Source organism: Varanus komodoensis, unplaced genomic scaffold (assembly GCF_004798865.1).
Source record: "Varanus komodoensis strain SLA01 unplaced genomic scaffold, ASM479886v1 scaffold1, whole genome shotgun sequence".
Classification (NCBI taxonomy): Eukaryota; Metazoa; Chordata; class Lepidosauria; order Squamata; family Varanidae; genus Varanus; species Varanus komodoensis.
In genome coordinates, this window is record NW_025335268.1 from 96,883,994 (window position 1) to 96,904,543 (window position 20,550).

Below are 20,550 nucleotides of genomic sequence, written 5' to 3' on the forward strand. Positions count from 1 at the left end.
ACCTGGGGCAATGTAGTCTGGCTGTTAAAGTCAGCTTTTTAGAGAACAATACCCAAACATGAAAGGGTAAGAAGATTGCTTTCTTTCTTCAGTAAAGCAGAGCAGAGATTGGGTCCTTAGCTTAACTGCTTGAACAAAACAGACCCTTGTGAAAATGAGCTCCAGTAACATTTGATGTAAGATTTTGCATCCAAAAATGGGTAGGAGTGTGAATACTGGCAGATATATTCATGTAAAATCTTTTTGTCAGAATGGAGTGCATATACAATTTGCTCATAACCAACTCTATGTGCTAGAGCTATCCATACATCGAGCCTTAGCTCATGAGAGAAAACATAAAGCAAGTTGTATTCCATTTGGATTAGATATCTTTACATAACTGAATATATTAAACTTGCTTAAAGCTCGCTAGTAAATCCAAAATGTCACACTGCAACTAATTCAAGCAACACACTAGAAACAATCTGTGGATCTACTTGTCTGTCTCCTGAGCCAGACCCAGTAGCATCCCTTCTTAGATACTTGCAGTCAATGGCATAACAGCCTGGACCAGGCTAAATTAGTCACACTGACCTCCCATCAAAATTGACTGGACTAGCTACCACTATCTTTTCAGCTACAACTAATGTAAGACAAAACTGCACATGACACTAAATGTGTCATTAGCTACTAGGTCAAGGTTTCTAAAATAGTAATACTAGGCACAGGGCTCACCATGGTTTTCATGACTATAGTGCCAAGTGTGGACAGGTTCAACCCCCACCCTTAGTGGTGATTTGGATGGAAGTCATCCCTCTACACTGCCTTAGAGAGAAAAACTTTAACACGTACCAGTGGATGCTTCCTCCCTTCCAAGGCTAATTGCAAAGTGTGCGTGGGAAAGGGTGTCATCTCAACTGGGGAAGAAAGTGTTATAATTCCTCTACTGACATGCTGTTGTGTCCAGATGAAAACCGGGGATCCCCCTGCTTATTATTAAAATATAAATCAACCATGGTTGATAGAAAGGCAACCCAGTATCTTTGACAATTTATAACATACTGCAGGATAAACATTTTAATGTGGGTATTCTTCAATTTTTGTTTTGCTTAAATACACTCAACTACCTCATCTAACCCAGAAGTCACATCTATTTCTTTGCACCCCAAATGTGGCAGCTTGACATCCCATTCTGCTATGGCTCCTGATCCTTTGACTAATTAGAAGAGATAATTAAGATGTCCTATTTGACCTGTGAAGGCAATTTTGGTAAGTCCCAGCTGGGTAATTCTATTATTACTTATCATTTGTATTCCTGACCTAATGCATTATTTTTTTGTCAATCCTCTACTATCTTTTTTCCCTTCTCATGTGAACCAGTGGTTCCACTAAGTGCTTTTTGATGAGGAACTGTGCTCAGTACTGCAAGTTTCCATGCAAAGTCACCCTAGTACTTCTTCCTATCTGTGTGATTAGAGGCCGAACAAATTGCCCCATTCCCTGTGGCCTACTGTCAAATTGGTTTCATGGTCTCAGCCTCTCCAATCATGGTACCCGGAGACTGAAAAGAAAAAAAAACCCCTCTCTTCTCTGCTGGGGGCTTTCTTGGTGACAAACTTCAACTTGAGAACATCACAGGACTAGATGGGAATCCAACAGTATTTTGCACATCTCAGTTTGACAAAGTTTTTGGTATGACAGCAGTGATGTACAATTAGTCCAAGCAGCGCATCTTGAGCTATGTTTTCAATTTGCTCTCCCCAGCCTCTGCCTTGCTCTCGCTTATCTTGAGATTTAATCAGTCTTATGTTTGGGTAAGGTCAGAGGATTATAGCACATGCTGACCAATATAAATTCTCTTGTGCTCAGATGGTGATCCAACATAGCAGAAGAGTGCTAAATTTGTCTGTCAAGTTTGCTCATTTTTGTCCTAGCCACCTTGCATTCTACTCTCAATCTAATTTTACTACCCCATAAAATGTCATTTTGCACTTCTTTGGTTCATGTGTGCGCAAAATTATTTTTGCACAACTTAATGCACTGCCTTCAGCTCGCCCCCTCCTATGCTGTCCTTTCCTTCACTCTGTTAATTCCAGGAAATACATGCTATTCAACCCCAGAGTGTTAGCATTTCAGAGGATGTGCAAGTTAAGATGCTCAATGAAGCAAGGTGTGGTGGCAAGTCTGCCTCAGTTCCATGTAGTCTCTGAACATTTACTTGTTTCCTGTCTTAGTTCTATAACTTGTTTCCTACCTACAGTACAGAGACAGAAAACTAATTTAGATCAACTTTGGTAAGCAAAAGGGGGAAAAATTCCAACCAGTTATTCTCCCCTTCCTCACAAAACTATCCTGAACTGGGTTTTGAGATATTGACATGTTTTTTGTGTGCTGGCTTTTTCCAAAATTAACTATCAAGTTTATCAAGTATTACACCTTTCTAGAATGGGTAAAAGGTACATCTACTATATTGTGATTTGCAGCAGATCATGAAAAGTTTCCAACTCTCAATATTTTAGCAACACCAACTGTTTCCCCCCACGTCTTCTAACCTAGCCTACAGAGATGGAAGAAAACTTGCTGGGAAAAACAAGAGCAGATTTTTCTGTGCCAAAAGATCGTAAGCTCAGTTCTGGTAGAGAAAACAAATTCCTGGGCTGAACATATGTTCAGAAGCTTCCTTGTTCCTTAATTTAAACTGTATATTCCCAACTAGCAGCCTTTCTCAAGCCACTGTTTTGCTCCAGTTGGTGGACCCTTGGGGTTTTAGTAAAAATAAATAAATTCTGCAGGCCCAAAGTCTCCCCATTATTACTCAAATACATCCTTACATAAAATCGGACTGGAACAGCACATTCTTCTGTAATAAAAGCTATTATGAACTCAGTTTGAACTACCTTTGTACTAGCTTTTTTTTAAGAGAGTGAGTATAAATCAGAATTAAGTGGTCTCCATCTTGCTTCAATTCCAATATAACTGGAACTTATCTGAAGACATGCTCTAATGCCTTACTGACATGTTTTCAGCAGAGATGCAATACAAACAATTGCAGCTTGTTTAGAAAAGGGTTGCCTTTGTGTGCAACCTTAAGTATTTAATCAAGAGAGTTTGGGAGGAGGAATCATTCTCATTTGTATTTAAGTTTTTAACCAAGTCCCTTTTGCAGAGACCTAATATTGAGGTTTTTAAAAAAAATATATACAGACCAATACTTATGGTCACCTTTTAACCTAATGCCTGTTAAAATGCAATACCACCTCCAAGTGAAACTTTTAACATGATGGCTAAAGAAAGAAATGGTATTTGAATCCCACTAGGAAATGGAACAGCAACTCTCGGTGCAACTGAAATCTTACAGTGTGTTTTAGCATATCAGTTCTGATATGTTACAGATGATATCCATTCTTTGTCCAAATATATGAGAGAGAGAGAGAGAGAGAGAGAGAGAGAGAGAGAGAGAGAGCGCGCGAGCGCACACGCGCAAGCGCTCATTTATTCAGAGACACTCCCAGAGCCAAGGCCCAATACACTGTCCTACATGGGGATGCATCCATGGTATCTGCATCTTAAAAAGTTATCTGAATTTCTAAACTTTGTAAAGAGGTATTCTCAAAGTTCGGTTCCTGAAAGGAGCAAAAGATTCAACACTTGTGTTCAACCTTCACCCTGCGGATGTTTTGGATTTCAGCTCTCATCAGTTCCTGCCAGCATGGGATTACAGGAGATGTGGTTCAAAATATCTGGAGGGCAGGCTCGAGGCATGGATTTAGGAGGGCCCATCATATTCAGGAACTCCACCAAGGTACGTCAGAGTAAACGTTCACACAGAAAGCAGCATGTCACTCACTGTTCATGCTTCTGTTTCCCATGAAGGTCAAACCAGAAAGGATGATGACAAAATTCACCTTCTGTGTTCTTAAGCCAGTCACTTGCTGCCTGGCTTCTAGCCATTGTTCATACATATAGGAATACACCTTCACTGCATGTAAGCCATAGCACAGAAGGCCTCAGCCTATGGAGATGTTTTCTTGCCCTGGCTTTGCTAGAAGCAGCAACAGCAGCATGAACTACGGTACTGCCTGAAAGAGGAGCATCTTCATTCCGCTGCCATTGTAGTGCAAATTATACCTCCCACAGTGACTCTGGAATGAATCTGAATGTCATTGCCTACGGGGAAGGTGACCAGATGTGTACAATATGAAGCATAGGGATGGATATTTAAAGGATTCAATACCCCAGAGGACCACCAAGGCAGATACTCTAATATATTCCTAATTAAACAGGAAATTCAAATCCCCTTGCACCCATGTAATGTCATTTTAAGTCTTTGTTGATGTAAACATACTTTCATCTGCTTGTGCCATCCCTCCCTACAAAAGAACATAAGAACTACCTTGCCCAAAGGTCTATCTAGTCCAGCATTCCATTCACACAGTAGGTAACCAGCTGCATGTGAAAAACCCTCAATGAGTGAATACTGAAAGCAGCATATATCCATAATGGCTTGTAGCATTGTTAATCTTTTCCTTCCTTAATTTGTCTTTTGTTGTAATTTGTCTAAGCCCCCTTTAAAACCATATTGGTGGCCATCAATGTAACTTGTGGTAGTGAATTTCAGTTTAACTGTATACAGTTTAAGTGTCTTGTATACAACACAGGCAATCATCTCTATAAAACAGACAGAGCCAGAGCGAAAAGCCTTTCCTGCACTTCTGTGCATCCCATGGGGAGAAAAGGTATAAACATCTCCTACCTCATCAGCTGTGGAATGTGTAAACAAAAACAAAGGCAGGCAGGGGTTTGAAACACATTCCTTTCACTTAGCCTCCAGCCTTCTATTTCAAGAAAGGTCTCCTTTAGTAGATTAAGAATTGCAAGTGTTATTTCTTCTGTGACAAACATCTTATACAAACTGCTGACTAGTGAAGACCCAACCTACCTATAGGTCTGGGTTAAGTACAGCTGTATCTATGGTGAAAGATAAATCCATCCAACAGGGATAAAACACTGGGCTTTAAAAATGTATATTGAAAATCAACTGTGTCTTTAAAAAATTCCAAGTCAGGATGTCAGGAAAAGAAATTGTTTTCATTTCATCTCCTATAGATTGTTCCACTGCTGCTACTCCTCTCTCTTCTCCCAATGTCTGTCTAAATCCGTCTTGCAGATAAAGAAAGGAGAAAGGAAATGTGTACTATTTTCTTATTTCAAAATTGTGGTTTGTTATTTTAAGAACATTAAAGGAAAAAAACTCATTCAACTATGCTCTCTTTGAATGTGTCCTTGATCTGCTAAGAAGTTATCCACTGCTGACATCATAAAAAAATACCAGGAAGAACCAAAATTTGTATAATATGTTCTCCTTCCACCACTCACTCAAAGATTACTGATATTTATTGGGTCTCTAAATTCCAATATCAGGTCATAAAACAGCAAGATCTGACCTGTGACTCAGCCACATCCCAATCCTTTAATGTCAGTCCTGAACAGGTCACACACTTGTGCAGTCAGAAATCTCTCCACAGTTCAACAGGCTTGCTCCTAGTTCACAAGAGTTTAGGCCAGAATATAGCTGAAACCCTATACCTACTTATTAGAAGCATGCTCCATAAAAATCTGTGGGAGTTAATTCAGAATGAACATGCAAATGATTGCGCTGTTAGTTATAAGATGCTAGCACAGTGTTCACTTCACTGCTTGTGTTCAGTGGGCACAGGCTTGAAACCTTAACCTTCCTGAAAAATTGCATTTATTTGTATACTGTGTCTCCTATGGGCTCAGAATGAGTAGCAAGGGCTTTCATGAACTGGTACACTAACTCCAGTAAAGCAACAACAAAAAAGAAGGCTAAGAAGAAAGCTGAGCTCAAACCACAAGAGACCAATCCAAATGAAAAAGTCTTGAAAGATAACAAAGAAAGCAGAGAAATCAGGGTCTGCTCCAACCCCAAGAGAAACTTGCAGAAAGACCTGTTGCTCCTTGAGTTGAAGGAGCCAACCCAGGCTTGAGGTTTATCACAGCAGACTTCCCAAATGCCAAGTCTTAACAATAGGCAATGTTCAAATGCTTCTTGTAATAATAGCTGTTTTTCAGTGTACCCTCAACAAGTATGACAAATCCATCCATCACTCCTGTTGCAAAATGTTTTTTATTTACTGGGTCTGCCTAGACAACTTCACCCCAGAGCCACTGCCTAGTAATCTGGAAAGATTTAAAACAGTTCAATACTTAAGTATATAGGAAAGATTTAAAACAGCTCAATACTCTACAGTATGGGGTTGCAAAGGACCTTAATTCAAGGAACATGAATTGTGTCACTGAGTTTGAGAACAATAGAATAGTGACAGCTGCTTCTCCTTTCCAAGTGATTGAGCAGCACCAACTTGGACTTCCATAGACATGCTTTCTTAAGTCTCTTCCAGACACAGAAGAGATCTGTTATTCCTTACAGGCACAAATTCCTCCTCAAATTTCTGCCACTCCAACATAATGCAGCCCCTTGTGGAACTGGATCTGTTCCTTCAATGAAACATTTACCATTTGAGAGGAGAAGGACCCCAGCTGTACTGTGTTCCAACATGCATACCTCGGCCCTCAGTGCTGATCAGTATTTCTAGGGCAGTTTATTGGGACATTAAAGCACAATGAATGCAAAGTAACTAAAACAGCAGTACCATTATAGCATGAAGGGAAACACACATTGTTCCAGTGGAATAATGATCATTACTCTCACAGCTTTTCACCCAGCTCAGTCTACTCCAGCCTTTCTCAATCTGGTACCTTCCAGGTATATTAGGTTATAATTCCCAGGATTCCTGAAAATTAGCCATGCTGGCTGGGGCTCAAGGGAGCTGAAGTCCAATTCATCTGGAGGGTAACTGGAGGGCAACAGAATCCATTCTCATACACCGAGCAAGGACTGCTTACAATTGGAGTCTCACCTATTAAACATCAAATCCTTCTTGCCTAGCCAGATCCACATAGCACTCTGTGCAGACTGGCATTGACACAAGTTGAATTTTCCAACATATTAGTTTGTTGGCATATTTTTGAATGGTTCAGTGCATGTTTAGATCACAAAATACCACCATCTTCTATAACCTGTCTCCTTGAGTTATGTTGAACTCTGAACAAGATGGCTGCAATTTACGGGAGTTGTAGTGCAATACACTGGGAGAGCATCCAAGGTCAGCCCAGTTTTAAAAGTCTTTCTGGAACAAAGTGACCTGTTTTGGACAACACAATATCATGGACTACCTCTGAGGAGCTGTACCACACATGCCAGTTGGAATTACGCACTGTCATCTTGTGTAAACTGGCCCAGGGCATCAACAAAAGGCAGTGACTGTGCCTAAGTCCATTCAATTCCCACTCAGTTATGAAGATTTATGCCTGGATGGAAATCTTATTTCTTAGCCTATCTCCCAACACTGTTAAAAACCAAAATATATTATTTGGATAAAGGGCAGCACAACAGGATAATAAAAGCTATAGCACTATTTGGGTTGTGTTGATTGATTTAAAAGACTGACCCAAGATGTGTAAATACACCCAACATTGATCCTTATGAATCAGAAAATGTTCGGTAGGCTTATATAAGTGCTCATTTTTATTTCGACACTGAATAATGGTAACTGATTTTTTCTTAGAACTATCACTCTATAATTTCTCTTCTGGAGAACTGCTTTGACTACTGTAGAAACGTAATGGAGACAGGAGATAGAGGTCTGTTCATGTCTTTGTTTATATCTTTTTTTAAAAGAAGGAAAACAGGATGTTTTAACTCTTACTTTTTTTGTGGGGGTCAGCATTCAAACACAGACACACATACCCTACATTTAAAGAAAGTGTCAAAATTGCAGGGTAAAAAAGGGGTAAAAACCCTGGGATAGGAAACTTATTTTGAAATCCTAGAACAGGTTCTTACAGACATTTGAGACCTCTAAAGCTTCAATGAAGAAGAAAAGCTATGGGCTAGAAGCCTACCACAGGAATCTCAGGAAAGCCCTCTGTCTCTGCACAAGAACGTCTGTGAACATGCTGACAATTTTACAGCTATCATTTCAGACTGTTCCTATAGGCTGGCTGTGTGAATCCGCCTAGGACACACTAAGCTCATAATCATCCTTCTTCCTACAGCAAATATACTGGAGAGACATTCAAAACTGCATAGCCCAGCCTTCCCCAACCTAGTGCCCTCCAGAAGTTTAGGACTTCAACTTCCATCCATCACAGTTTGCATTGCTAATAGTCATGACTGCTGGAAATGGGAGTCTAAACAGCTGGAGGGCAAAAGTTTAAAGAAGGCTGGCTCAGCCTCTCATAGATGCCTATATTATCAGCTAAAATCCAGATATGTAGGCACCATATATCGGTTGGCAAATCTGTGAGCACATTTTATGCAGGCATGATTCCCTGTCTTCAGGATCAACCTCAAGTGAAATCAGATCTTCCTGTTTACAGCAGGTACTTACCACCCACAATGCTAACTTACTGAATCTTCCTTCAGATCAGTCAATCAATCAATTTATCTGTCTGTCTATCTATCAAGATAGCAAGTTAGACTTTCTGTGGGCTGCTCACACAAATGCATGAATATGGCTCATGTAGCTGAAGGTTCCTGGGGTAACAGAGAATCTGACACACAGAAATCATATACTTAAGTAAAGCTCAGTATTCCCATTTTCTAAAACATAGTTCCAGTGTTTTCCTCTCAATCACAAGCCAGCAAAATGTGGAAATGCATCACTCCACGCATTGCACACTTACACAGATTAATGTAAAACAGTAAGAGAGACTCTTCTCTGCTAACATGCTGCTGTATATCCAATTGTAACCACTGCCTCCATTATGGATTTAACTGAAAGGCCTAAAGACTTCAATTCAAACAATATTAATTTTCAATCACTCATCTAGCTCTCAGGAAAGCCTGTCTGGTGTCTAGTTCAGGGATAGATTCAGTTTCAGCTGCTAAAATCCATCATTCAGCAACCAGCTACAGCCATTTATCCTCCTCCTGTGAGATCTGTCAGGCAAAGGCCCACAAAGGAGCTGTCAAGCTACATTGACACAGAAGGGAACAGGCCCAACTCTGCATTCCTTCTCAAAACTCAGGAGAGGAAAGGACTCCTTTAGCCTCACTGGTACTGTAGGTAAAACAATAGGCAAAAAGGAGCAGCAAACCTATTCAACATGAGGAACAAAAGTGAAAAGCCAGAAAACAAAAGCAATATAGCTTTTGGATCAAATATATTGGTCTGCATAAATGCAGCAAATACAAAATAAACATACAGATAGGTGAGCAGCCTACAAATCCATACCTGTTTCCTTACCTGACAAGACCTTATTTATTTATTAGCAATATTTCCACACCATTTCTCATTTGCAGAAACCGTGAAGCAGTTTACCATAGCATGCAACACATACAATAAATAGTACCACATTAGAGGCAGACTCAAAAACATCTTAAGGCAAGGAGAAAGCCAGTGAAAAAAGCATACATTTTCAATAGACATCTAAAACATGCCAGTGTTGAAGCCCAACAGAAGAAAGTTCTTTACACAAGATGGATGCTGCTGCCCATCTCTATCTCACAGGCAAACAAATCTGGAGCTGTAGTATGATAAACAGGGTATCCTGTAGTGGTTTGGGAGGCTGGTATAGGCCCTAAACTTTAGGGGAGATATTCTTTGAGGTATTTGGTCCTCAGTTGTGTAGGGCTTTGTGTACAAATAGCAACACCTTGAACCTAACTCATTATAGGATTGGACTCACTTCTCCCAAAGCACAGCACTCCAATGTAGATTTTTAGACTCTGAATCTGAACTGGAAAAAGAGGCAGGGTCAGAATGCTTACCTGGGTTATTGAAGTGAGTACTAGTGATAAGCCAAGTAACTGGTGAGAACTAGATCACAAAGTTCAGGGAGAGACACAAAGGAACATGGAAGGTCGGGGAGGAGGGGTGTAACTTTCTCAGCCTTGTTGTCCAATGTCAAGTCAAATAAGTGGACCCATTAATAATACATGGCAATCCCATCTTCTGACCCACAAGCAAAATTCCCTGAGGGTGGAGTTACCTCTGTTGGTAGAAAGAGGGGAATTCAATTTGAAATCAACTCCTGGTTTGGACAAGAAGAAACTCCACAGTTAGAGGGTTTGAACCCAATAGATACCTCTTGTTAACAGCCTATATATTACTGTCATTATATTACAAAGGAAGCCCTGGCTGGCTAGCTTTAATATAATAAAGACTGTGATTAGGGACTTCTGGTCATGATCTTCTGGAAAGGGACCAGGAATTGTTGGTGAAATGGCAGATATTCCATTATGTTGCACTACTTCATGTCTTCCTAGCTGCTTTCATGCCAGGTCTGCTGACCATGGCCATAACAAAGAAAGCCATCCCCAATGCCAAGAGGCTGATTTTTTTTACTACTTCCGGAAGTTGTACACACTATGATAAGGCTTCCATAGTTTGATTGTTGAACACAGAAGACGCTCAAGATAACTTTGTGCAAGCGGAGACTAAAACACAGCTTATAATCCTATTTCCACTTACTTGGGAGCAAGCCCCATTGAAAAAGGTATGACACTCACTTCCAAATAGACAGATGTAGGATTGTGCTAACAGAAATGCACAGATGTCAGGACCTATCTTCCTCCTCTTCCTTTTGTCTAAGGCTGATAGTGACCGCCCAAAGTCAGTCAGTCAGTCAGCTTCATGGCCAAGTGGGGTCCAGAACCCCGATTTCCCACACTCTAACCACTGCACCATACTGAAGTTCAGCATCAGAGAGTGAGTAACAGGTCCAATAACAAAACCAACCAATGGTTCTAAAGTCCTGCCTGCTTCAGTGCACCATCCATTTTCTGTCCCCCACCCTCAGGCAGCAAAATGACTGACAAACCCTGATTGCTTAGTTCCATGAACTATACAATCCCAACAATTTGAATTTCTAAAGTAGCAGAGTCATGTAACTCTTAGCAGAATCACAACTGACTCCTCATACATGCATAATTTCAAAGCCAAATTCTGTTCTCAAGGAAAAAAACAATGTTGCACCCAGTATAAATAGCGTATGTGTCAGGCAAGGTGCTGCTCAGTTTTTGAATGTAAAAAAAATATATCTTTCTACAGAGAAAAACTAATTTCTCCTGTTCTACTTGGCATTTAGATAACATTTGCAAAATGTTAAACTCACTAATTCCCATGCCACCTCAACAAGGTGCAGACTGTGGTTTTCTCAGCCAGGCTACCAAACTGCCACAATGCAATTAGCAAAGCTTTGTGGGAAATGTCATAGAGAAAAGCCTGGGGGCCAACTGCCAAATGCTGCACACAGCTCTAGAACCAGCTGCAAACCCCCCACCCACCCCATTTCCTTCTTGCACCAAACAGTCTTGGCTACTCCTGTAGTTATACAAGGGATAGTAAGCTAGAAATCATAGAGGGGGCAGGAAGGGATGGCTAAATAAGAACATAAGAACATAACAACTGAACATAATGGTCCCGTCCAGCACTCCGTTCACAGGGTGGCAATCCAGGATCTCTCAAGCATAGGTGCAAGACTTCTGTCTGCCCAAACACCTCAGCAACTGGTGCATTCCGCCTCTGCAGGCAGCCCATAGCCAGCAGGTTTAGTGGTTATTGAAAGCCTTTCCCCTCATGAATTTGTCCAGTCCCCTTTTGATGGCCATCACCACTTCCCATGGCAAATAATTCCATAGTTAGTTTTAGAATGAGTTGAACCTATCATATCACACAACCAGTGTAAGACCTGCTACTGCAGTTCTTAGAGGTTCCCCTATTTTTTCTTGCTCCTTTATTAATGGAGTAAAGGGAGCTTTTGAATCTTGGATGCAAGTGCAACAAAATGTTGCAGTGTAGAGTGGTCTTCATTATTCTAGCCAGAGATCTTCTTTCCCAGGACGCTCCTTTCTACCACCCATGCCACCTATATAGGTCAGGCAGCATTCCAGCCCACTCAGAATGCTCAGTCCTCATTAAGCTGGGTTTGTGTGAGAGAACTTAAGAATTTTGTCTACTTCTGCAAACCTTGGGATTCCCAAATGTTGAATGGTATCATTTGGGTTACATAATGATCCATACCTGGGGGATTAACTTGCTATTACTATACTATATTCCAATAATCCCAATTATTCATGCAGAAAAATCAACAAAATGATCAATATGGACTTTCCTGGCTTACAAAAAAATACTGAAGAGCAACAACCTCAGCCAACCAGCCACCCCACCCAACCCATCTGTTCCTTGCTGCAGCGATACAGAAAGCACACCTTTCTCCAACACTTATGGGAACTGCCCTTTTCTTCATGCAGAGAAAGTTGCTCTGTGCCTCTGTCTCAATGGAGAAACTCCCCTAGAAGTTCAGGAAGCATGGCTTTGTGGGGAGGGACTTGGGATAGAGGGTCTGCCCCCTGACATCATCTGAATGTTGAGGATGAGCTGAACAACAATCCAGCCCCAGGACCAAAAGAGCTTCTTAACCCCTGCTTTTGTGATAACGCAACCTCATGTAGGACTAACTCTACTCCTAATTTCCAGAGTCAAGAATCATCTATTTTCAGCAATTTTATCTTGTGTTTTAGGATAGTTAGGATGAAGAGATGGCCAAGTGCCTACTCTCTCTGACCCAGCAAATTCCCTTTGGTACTGCCTCTACTGGCCAACCCAGGGAGATCCCAGGTGGACTAACCAATTGATCTGAGCTGGTGGGCTTGCCTGCTCAACAGAGGAATGTGGCAGAAGCTTTCACATATCCACCTAGATTCATCATCATTTCTCACTTACTGACACATCATTCAGCTGTCTTTACTACCCAACTCTTTTAATTATGCCAGCAAATTTATTAGATGTGGCTTTGAGTTTGAGTTGTGACTGGGCAAGAAGGAAGAGATGTGTTTAGCCATTTCCCCTACTGTGGAATGGCTCTAGATCCACATTGTATAACCCCCCTCCCTGCACACACACACTTCTAGAAGCCAAGGGACAAGCAGATGGCTGAGCAGATACACGGCCAGTGTTAAATTAACCTTCTACTTAAATGCCAGCAAGTTTCACATGTCCACTGGGTTCCTTTTCTGTAGCTTTCCTTGTCAGTTGACTCTTCCTTAATTCCAAAGAGAATCATACCTTAACTTTCAGTTGCTTCCCCTGGTGTCCCTAAGCAGCATAAACCCAAGCTTCGAGGCAGCGCAAACCCTTCTCATTTACTGTAGCGCAAATACCATCTTAAGCAGCCATCCGGGCAGAATTTGCACAAGGAGTTATAGTGTGGAGGAAAGTAGCTTGGCCAAGCACACAAGACCTTTAAGGGTCAACCCACCTGTTAACTTACTGGTGTGACTGCTTACCTTTGCATGGCTGGATCATATGCATCTCTAGTAAATGAACCATATGGTTTCCCTTTACCAACATTATTGGAACTACACACAAACCAGGTGTTCAGAAGTAGCTTCCTTGTCACTTGGTAGCACACAGATGCAGTGCAAGTGGTGGCAAAGATTTGCAGCACAACACAGACATCAAGCTACTCCAATGAAGCACTTCATGGAGGAACTCCAGAGCCACTGGTGTCTTTTCTGCAGCTTCTGGCACCACTTGGATCCTTTGACATGAGACATATCAGAACAGCCTAAACATGACTTAGTTTAATGGCTACATCCTCTGAGAAAGGGTTTAAAAAACCACAGACAACATAACAGCCCAGAGGGAGAACAGGGGATCTAACATTTAAAATCTTCAGTATAGCTATTGCAAATGAATTAGATGGTGTTTTGGGGAAAGGGGGGTTACTCATCATCCAAAGCAGCTCCTTAGCAAGCCACTCCATTTTGCCTATACTCAACAAGAAAATTGAGAATTTGCAAAAGAAAAATCTGATGGTTCGTTGCACTAACTTTCTCCATGTTCACATTTCTTCTAGTTTTAGTTTCTGACCATTTAGTCTTTGTCATGTGTTCTAGCTATTTGACTCCCTAGAGTAATGACTAACTGAATGATGTTATAATTTACCCATGGAAACTGATGTTAAAGCCTTTATAGAATAGAGGATTGATAGCCTGCAACAACTGCAATAAGCAATTATTGCAACCCAATACTAACTGAACTATTCAATTGTATTTTATCATTGCAAACAGGGCTAGATCAAACACATGCAAATGTACATGCACACACAATTTTCATTATCTGAAATCGTATAAATGACATTTTTAAACCATTGTATTTAAACCACTATATTAGCCATCACAAAATACAGGAACATAAAAACACGTACAGGAAGCAGTCTGCTGGAAGCTGAAAGGGGAAACATATCATTTCTCAATGAATGGTTTAGATTCTGCCTCTTGCATCTTTCCTTATCCCTCTCCGTGGGCTATACTTAATACATTCAGTTCCTCCTCCCTCATAGTTCCCACTACTATCCTTGCATTTGTTCACAACTGATAAACACCTCCCTGTTCTAGCATAACCTAGTCTGCCTCCACCTGTTCTGGTACTGAAACAAAAAAATGCTTTCAAGATCTATGATAAGATGGCCCCACCACAGTAGCTTGAGAAGTCTGCATGCCAATGCCATTTGGGACGTGCCAGAGCCGTAGAAGAGACATGACCACATGCATCCATCATGTTGAAAAACACAGATAAGATGGTCCAAGATTGGCTGTACACAAACCAAATCCTTGATTCCACACCTTTGGCGGAGTTAGCTTCTTTGAATATTAATCCTAAATAGATATATTTGTGCTTCCCACAAATCTGATTTTTTTCCTTTGAAGAAGCAGCACAAATTATACAAAGCCTGAGCATTGCTAAACAACTTTGGTGGCAGGACTGGTAAATACAGTTTAAGAATTCAGAAGCTACCCAGAGGCAGGCAAGACAAGAGATCTGTGTGTAAGTAACAGAAGGAAATTCTTGCCCCCTTCTCCTACACTCACGAAAGTACGTGTGATCATGTGTTCATAATGCCTCAGAATTCCTGGGAAACGAGCACAGGAGATTGCTCCAAGATGCTGATGTAATCAGACATGCGTGTTGAGGCGCAAGACAGCAGCGCTGACAGCTCCAATCTGGCATGTAATAACCAGCAGTAGCTCCTGCATGGCTCTCCAAGCAGGTTTTCCCTGTATCCCTCTTCCACTGTAGAAAAAACTAGTAAAAAGGTGGAACTACAGGTCAGGAACAGGGTTGAGACCTCAGAAGCGTTATTTTCTCTGTGGTTATAAGTACACACCGGGGGATGGTGGAGGACAGGAAGGCCTGGAGGAATGTTGCCCATGGGGTCACAATGGGTCGGACACGACTTCACGACTACCAACAACAAGTACACTACAACGTTGGGGCACCATTGCCATTATGATGCTACCCAGCTACATGGTAGTATGCTTGCTAAACAGTACCAGTGGGTTTTTGCGGGGAGGGGGGTCCTGCCTCAAAGGTGTTGGACTTGAGGTCTGGGAGCCCCCTGGGGCTCACTGGATGGCCATGCCCCCTTTTCCATATCACCAAGTAGTTCCTGCTCCCTCTATCACCTACCATTTGTTCCCAGTTTTTATGCATCTTCCTCCACTTGGAAGTTGAAATGCTTTTCCTACGGCTTTGTTATTGGCATTATTAATTTTACGCTAAAGTTAACTGGTATAGTTGGCCTATCCCCTTTGTCTTCAGTTCCACCTACCACTCTTGAGAACTTCTCTACACCTGGATTCAGTCCTGAGGCTGAAAGAAGTTCAACACCCATGCTCTACCTCATACGAACACAAAGTTAATCCAGTCTCTGTATCATCTTGGAAGACTGTTTATTGACAAGTATCACAGAGGTGTGAATGCATGGACACCCCTAAAACTGATCAGTTTTTTAACCACCAGAATGTCAGATGACACACAGCAAAGCTGATACTGTAAAGCAAACAGAATTTTATTGCTATGCAGGCAACTCAACATTTGGATGAAGCTTTTTAAAAATAATCTGCACAGTAGAAATCAAGAAGGGGAAGGTAATACATAAATCACAGACCACTCTTTCAAGGCAAGTTGAAAGGATCTTATATAAAACTGAGCATTCCCTCCCCTCTGTCTCTCTTGGAAAGAGTTACATCATCTTCTGTAAATCTTTAAAGCTGATTGGCTTGCTACCATCATCATTTAGTCATGACACAACTAACAGAACAGGTACAAAATTAGAAAGCCCTCATTGCTCTACAATTGCATTATAAGTAAAGCAAATATCTCCACTAACTCCATTAGCTCTTTCCAGTTAGTGTTCTTCGGGAAGCTGCCATAGAATTAAGACTTTCTCCCTGCTTGATTCACTTCGTGTGCATGTGGCAGTCCAGTAAAAAGCTATCCTGCTCTTCCACAGTCTAAGGGTGGACAGCAAACAGACAAATGAGAACTGACCTTGTCTGCCTCCTAGATTCTCAAGTGGCTGGCCTGCATCCCACTGCCATTTAAGAGGAGACCAAATAAGCATATCAGAAAACAAACTACACAGGCTGTGCCACAGATTCCTTTGCATGCCTTCAGTATCCACTCCTAACCTGCATATTGCTCTCAAAACAACCTTTCCAGTACAACTTAAGTTATACAACCACAGTAGGAGCATCAACCAAGGCAGTGGCTGAAGGGTAGTTTATAGAGCTTGCCCTTTAACTTGCTTTCCACTAGGTCCTCTTTCCTGTATCAAGGGGGTAACCAGAGGTGAAAATACTTAGAGCAATGCAACAGAACCTCTGGTTTGTCAAGGGCTCTTTTCTCAAGCACTTCAGTACAGTACACCATGAAAATAATGCCAAGGACAATACTTTGGGGAGGTGGAATTTTGCCATTCAGAGCATGCACAGATTACCCAAAATGGTAACTTAGAATTCCCTTCTGGTATAAACACACACAAGAGGTAGTTATCCGTATATGATGCAGCTACAGTCCATGAAAACTTACACCATACTAAATTTAAGAAGACATGTTATGCTTTGTCCTTTTTATCATAAATTAGTAATTATGCACGGTTGAAATCACATAAACGCTTAACATCCAAAAAGGAAAAGAAAGAGAAAAAAGCATGGGACATGCATATACAGACAGTATTATCACTCATCATCATATACATTGCCAATGTGCCCTGCTAAGAGATTCATGTTAGCACAGGAAGCCCAGAAATCTCCTTTACCATTATAGAAAATTGTCATACGGGGCGTGGCATCCAAATCCATAGCAGAGCGTCTGGAGGGGTATCCCATTATTGTGACCACAAAGAGAACCATCAGAAAAAAGGCCACATTCCTTTTCATTCTTCCTGGTCAAGCCAAGGCTACGGCCCCACTGGGCAACACAGCCCTTTTCTACAAGCAAGACCTAGAGTGTTGAACGATCTTTCCACTGATTTCTGTGGGTGTCACTGCAGGCCACAGAGGAATTCCTGAAATACAAAATAAAAGGGTTAAAGAAAAAAAAGGATACACTACAGCTTCACATTATTTACTTAAACCAGGAGTGGGCAACTTGTGGTTCAGCTGATGTTTTGACCAATAATTCCCATAATCTTTCACCACAGGCTAGGGATGATGAGAGCTGTAAGTCAAAACATCTGAAATGCCACAAACTGCCTATCCCAGGCTAAACCAAAGAGTTAGACTTACCGCCAATGCACACAATGCTGGATGGCTTGCCTTGGTCCATCATGACTGATTTTATTTATCATCATTATTGCACCCTGACTTGCAGGCCAAGCCTCTTTTACTTCTTCTGTACCCCAAGCTGCTCCATAGCAATAATTCATTCTGGCCTCATTGGGCACTCCATAACCCTCTTCCTTCAACCTTGCCTCTCAGTCCTACCTTTCCCAGTCTTGCACCATCACTGTGTACTGCACACCACCTTGTTTGTACTCATTTTGGCCTATATTTCATATTTTCCTTCTGCTTTGTTTCAGGCAATCAACAGTCAGCTGCCAACTATGTGTCACATGAAAGAAATTAGCTAGGACCTCCGCATAGCCATTCATAAAACAGAGCTGGCAAGATCCTTTAAAGGCAAATATTTTTTCCTGTCCCAATTCTGAGAGTTGCCTTCATTAAATCCCAGTGCTACAAAAAGATTAACCGCCCCACACACACACTGCATTCTCCAGAGGCGAGTCCTCCATGTTAGAAAAACTGAAAGCTGCTCTGCTGCAGCAGGAGCAGCATTACAGTTCTATCTGCTTCATTAAATACCATGTATTAAACATTTGGGCTGAAATGGTCCAAGGAAAAAACAACATGCTTACTGTGATTTTTCCTTGTCTTCCTGATTTTATGTAAGACACTAAACCCTCTAAACGCAACATGAGGAGTGCTTAAAAGAGCACTGCATTGCAAGATTATTTTCCATTCTTATGGTATGGAACATCAGTGCTTTAATGTGAACCTACACAAATGGTAATTGTTCATTTCATCCAAAATCAATCACAGGGCTGCGTTTGATTTCAAAATTCTTCTTAGGAATTAGCACATGGCTCAGCCATCCAAGTTACTAACACAGCAGGACCCCTGGATTGGCTGGTTCAGTTACCATGTTTTCCGTTAACCACAGCTGACCTCAGCCCAAAAGAGAAGTCATAAAGTGCCATAAAGTGCCAAAGAGAAGTCATTAAGTGCTGTAAAGTGCCAAAGGAAGTCTTAAAGTGCTAAGGTAAGAATGAACAAAATTGGGAAAAAGAAATGTATATATTTTACTTATTCTGAGTATATAGTTTATTTCATAGTTCGCCACTTGCCGCCACCCACAGATGGCCACTTGCTATTGTATAGTGTATTGCATAGTGTTTGCTATTATACACAATTTCAGGCATCTGCTGGGGGGCTTGGAACCAATCCACATGGATACAGCGTCCTGCTGTACTTAGCCAATTTAATACTAGGTACTGATGTAAAAAAGCACTGCACGTGCATTATGACAATAATCTTTACAGCTGCCTGTAAAGTAGGTTGGTATTATCACCCCCATATTTCATGCTAACATAAATAAGATTTGAAACAGGAATTTTGGGATTTGCATTATTAGCCATTATACTAATAACTGAACTTCAAGGGAAAATCAAGATTAAAATATAATAAAATAAATCTGCACTTGTTTTCTTTGATTAATGTCTACCTTCTTCCAAATTAGGCTTTTTTATTATTTTTGCCCAAATGCAGACAGTATATCTCAGGAGAAAATTCAAAAGAAAAATTCAGAATAACTCCCAACCACCACCATCACCTCCAACATACAAAGTAATGGATCTATAGTTCATAGAAGTCACTTCTGCAAAATGCTAAATAGAAAATGGCAAGAATGCAATACTTTTCAATGCCTGCTGTTGCAGCCAATCACTAGGTGGCCCAACCTACCCACCTGTATTGAATTACAAGTGCACACAGCTTTAACAACTGTCAAATGCATCAGGAGATACAGCAAGAGTCTCACAGTTACAGTCAGTCCAATCAAAAACAACAAAGGAAATTTCAACCCACAAGGCTACTGAAGCCAAGGAAAACCATAAAACCTTGGAGCCAAAAAGGATCCTGGAGGTAAACTATGTAATCTCATACTCAATATAGGATATACAGTACAGGATGCAACTACAGCTCCCCTAACAGATGGTCCTTCAGTCTATACTCCAGTGATAGAACACTCACCACCTCCCAAGACAACCTGATTTATTGTCAAGCAGCTCATGTCATAAGGAAGCTTCTTCTAATGTTTAGCCAAATTCTGTTTTCTTGCAACCAATTTCTATGGTCCACACTTTGAATAAGGCTAACACAACTCTGCCTCCTCTTTGCATCCCCAGCACAATTACTGAAACCTATTAGTATTTTAGCACAGCTCAAGCAACTATCCAGCATGAGACTAGCAATACATCAAACACCCTGACTCAAGGTCAAATGTGGATTCTGCATCAAAAATGGGAGATTTCCTTAAGCAAAGTGGCAATAATCCAGAGTAAACGTCATGCTGTCTTTGCAGAGGTTGCCAATACCCCAAGGTCAGTATGATGTCGGCTCACATAACCAACACAGACACACAATCACTCGAATAAATCATGTACAAGGGTGTTTCTTAGCAGCAATTGCTCAGACATGTGCTATATTAATTAAAACTTGCTACAGCAATGTGTTGAAGAACAGGGCAAGAGGTAGAAAAAGTCAGCAAATTCCTTCTATCAGTTAGAAATAAAGTCACAAGTTTAGTAGGTGAATATTACTGCTAAAAAGAAGTGTGATCAGAGCATATGTATTGTTCATCTCACTTCCTCTGAATTATGTTATTTAGAATTCTCAAGTCATAATCAGAGATCTGTGCCAAAATAAAGTGATGCATGTGTAAGTATGAAAATTTCCATAAATGTGTTTGCATAATTATCCCAATTGCTACAGCTGAGATAATACTTTTTGTAAAGTTTGGAATGATGTATAACTGTGGAGGATGATTCCAAAGCCCTTCAACCCATTAAGTTCTCCTTAGGCCAGCGTTCCTTCACCACTTACGGGAGTTTGGTGCAGCCCACTGGTTGAGTCACAAC

The 20,550-nt window shown here is 41.0% G+C and overlaps 1 protein-coding gene across 3 annotated transcripts in view; it reads right to left on the minus strand.

Annotated features, from left to right (window-relative positions):
• Nucleotides 1-20,550, minus strand: part of SEMA4G (semaphorin 4G) — a 93,045-nt gene that overhangs the window by 38,010 nt on the left and 34,485 nt on the right. For all 3 annotated transcript variants that reach the window (XM_044437367.1, XM_044437382.1, XM_044437375.1), the window contains one exon: nucleotides 17,173-17,421. In XM_044437367.1, coding sequence (XP_044293302.1) covers nucleotides 17,173-17,293 — 121 coding nt within the window. In that variant the 5' untranslated portion in view covers nucleotides 17,294-17,421. The remainder of the gene's footprint in view (nucleotides 1-17,172; nucleotides 17,422-20,550) is intronic.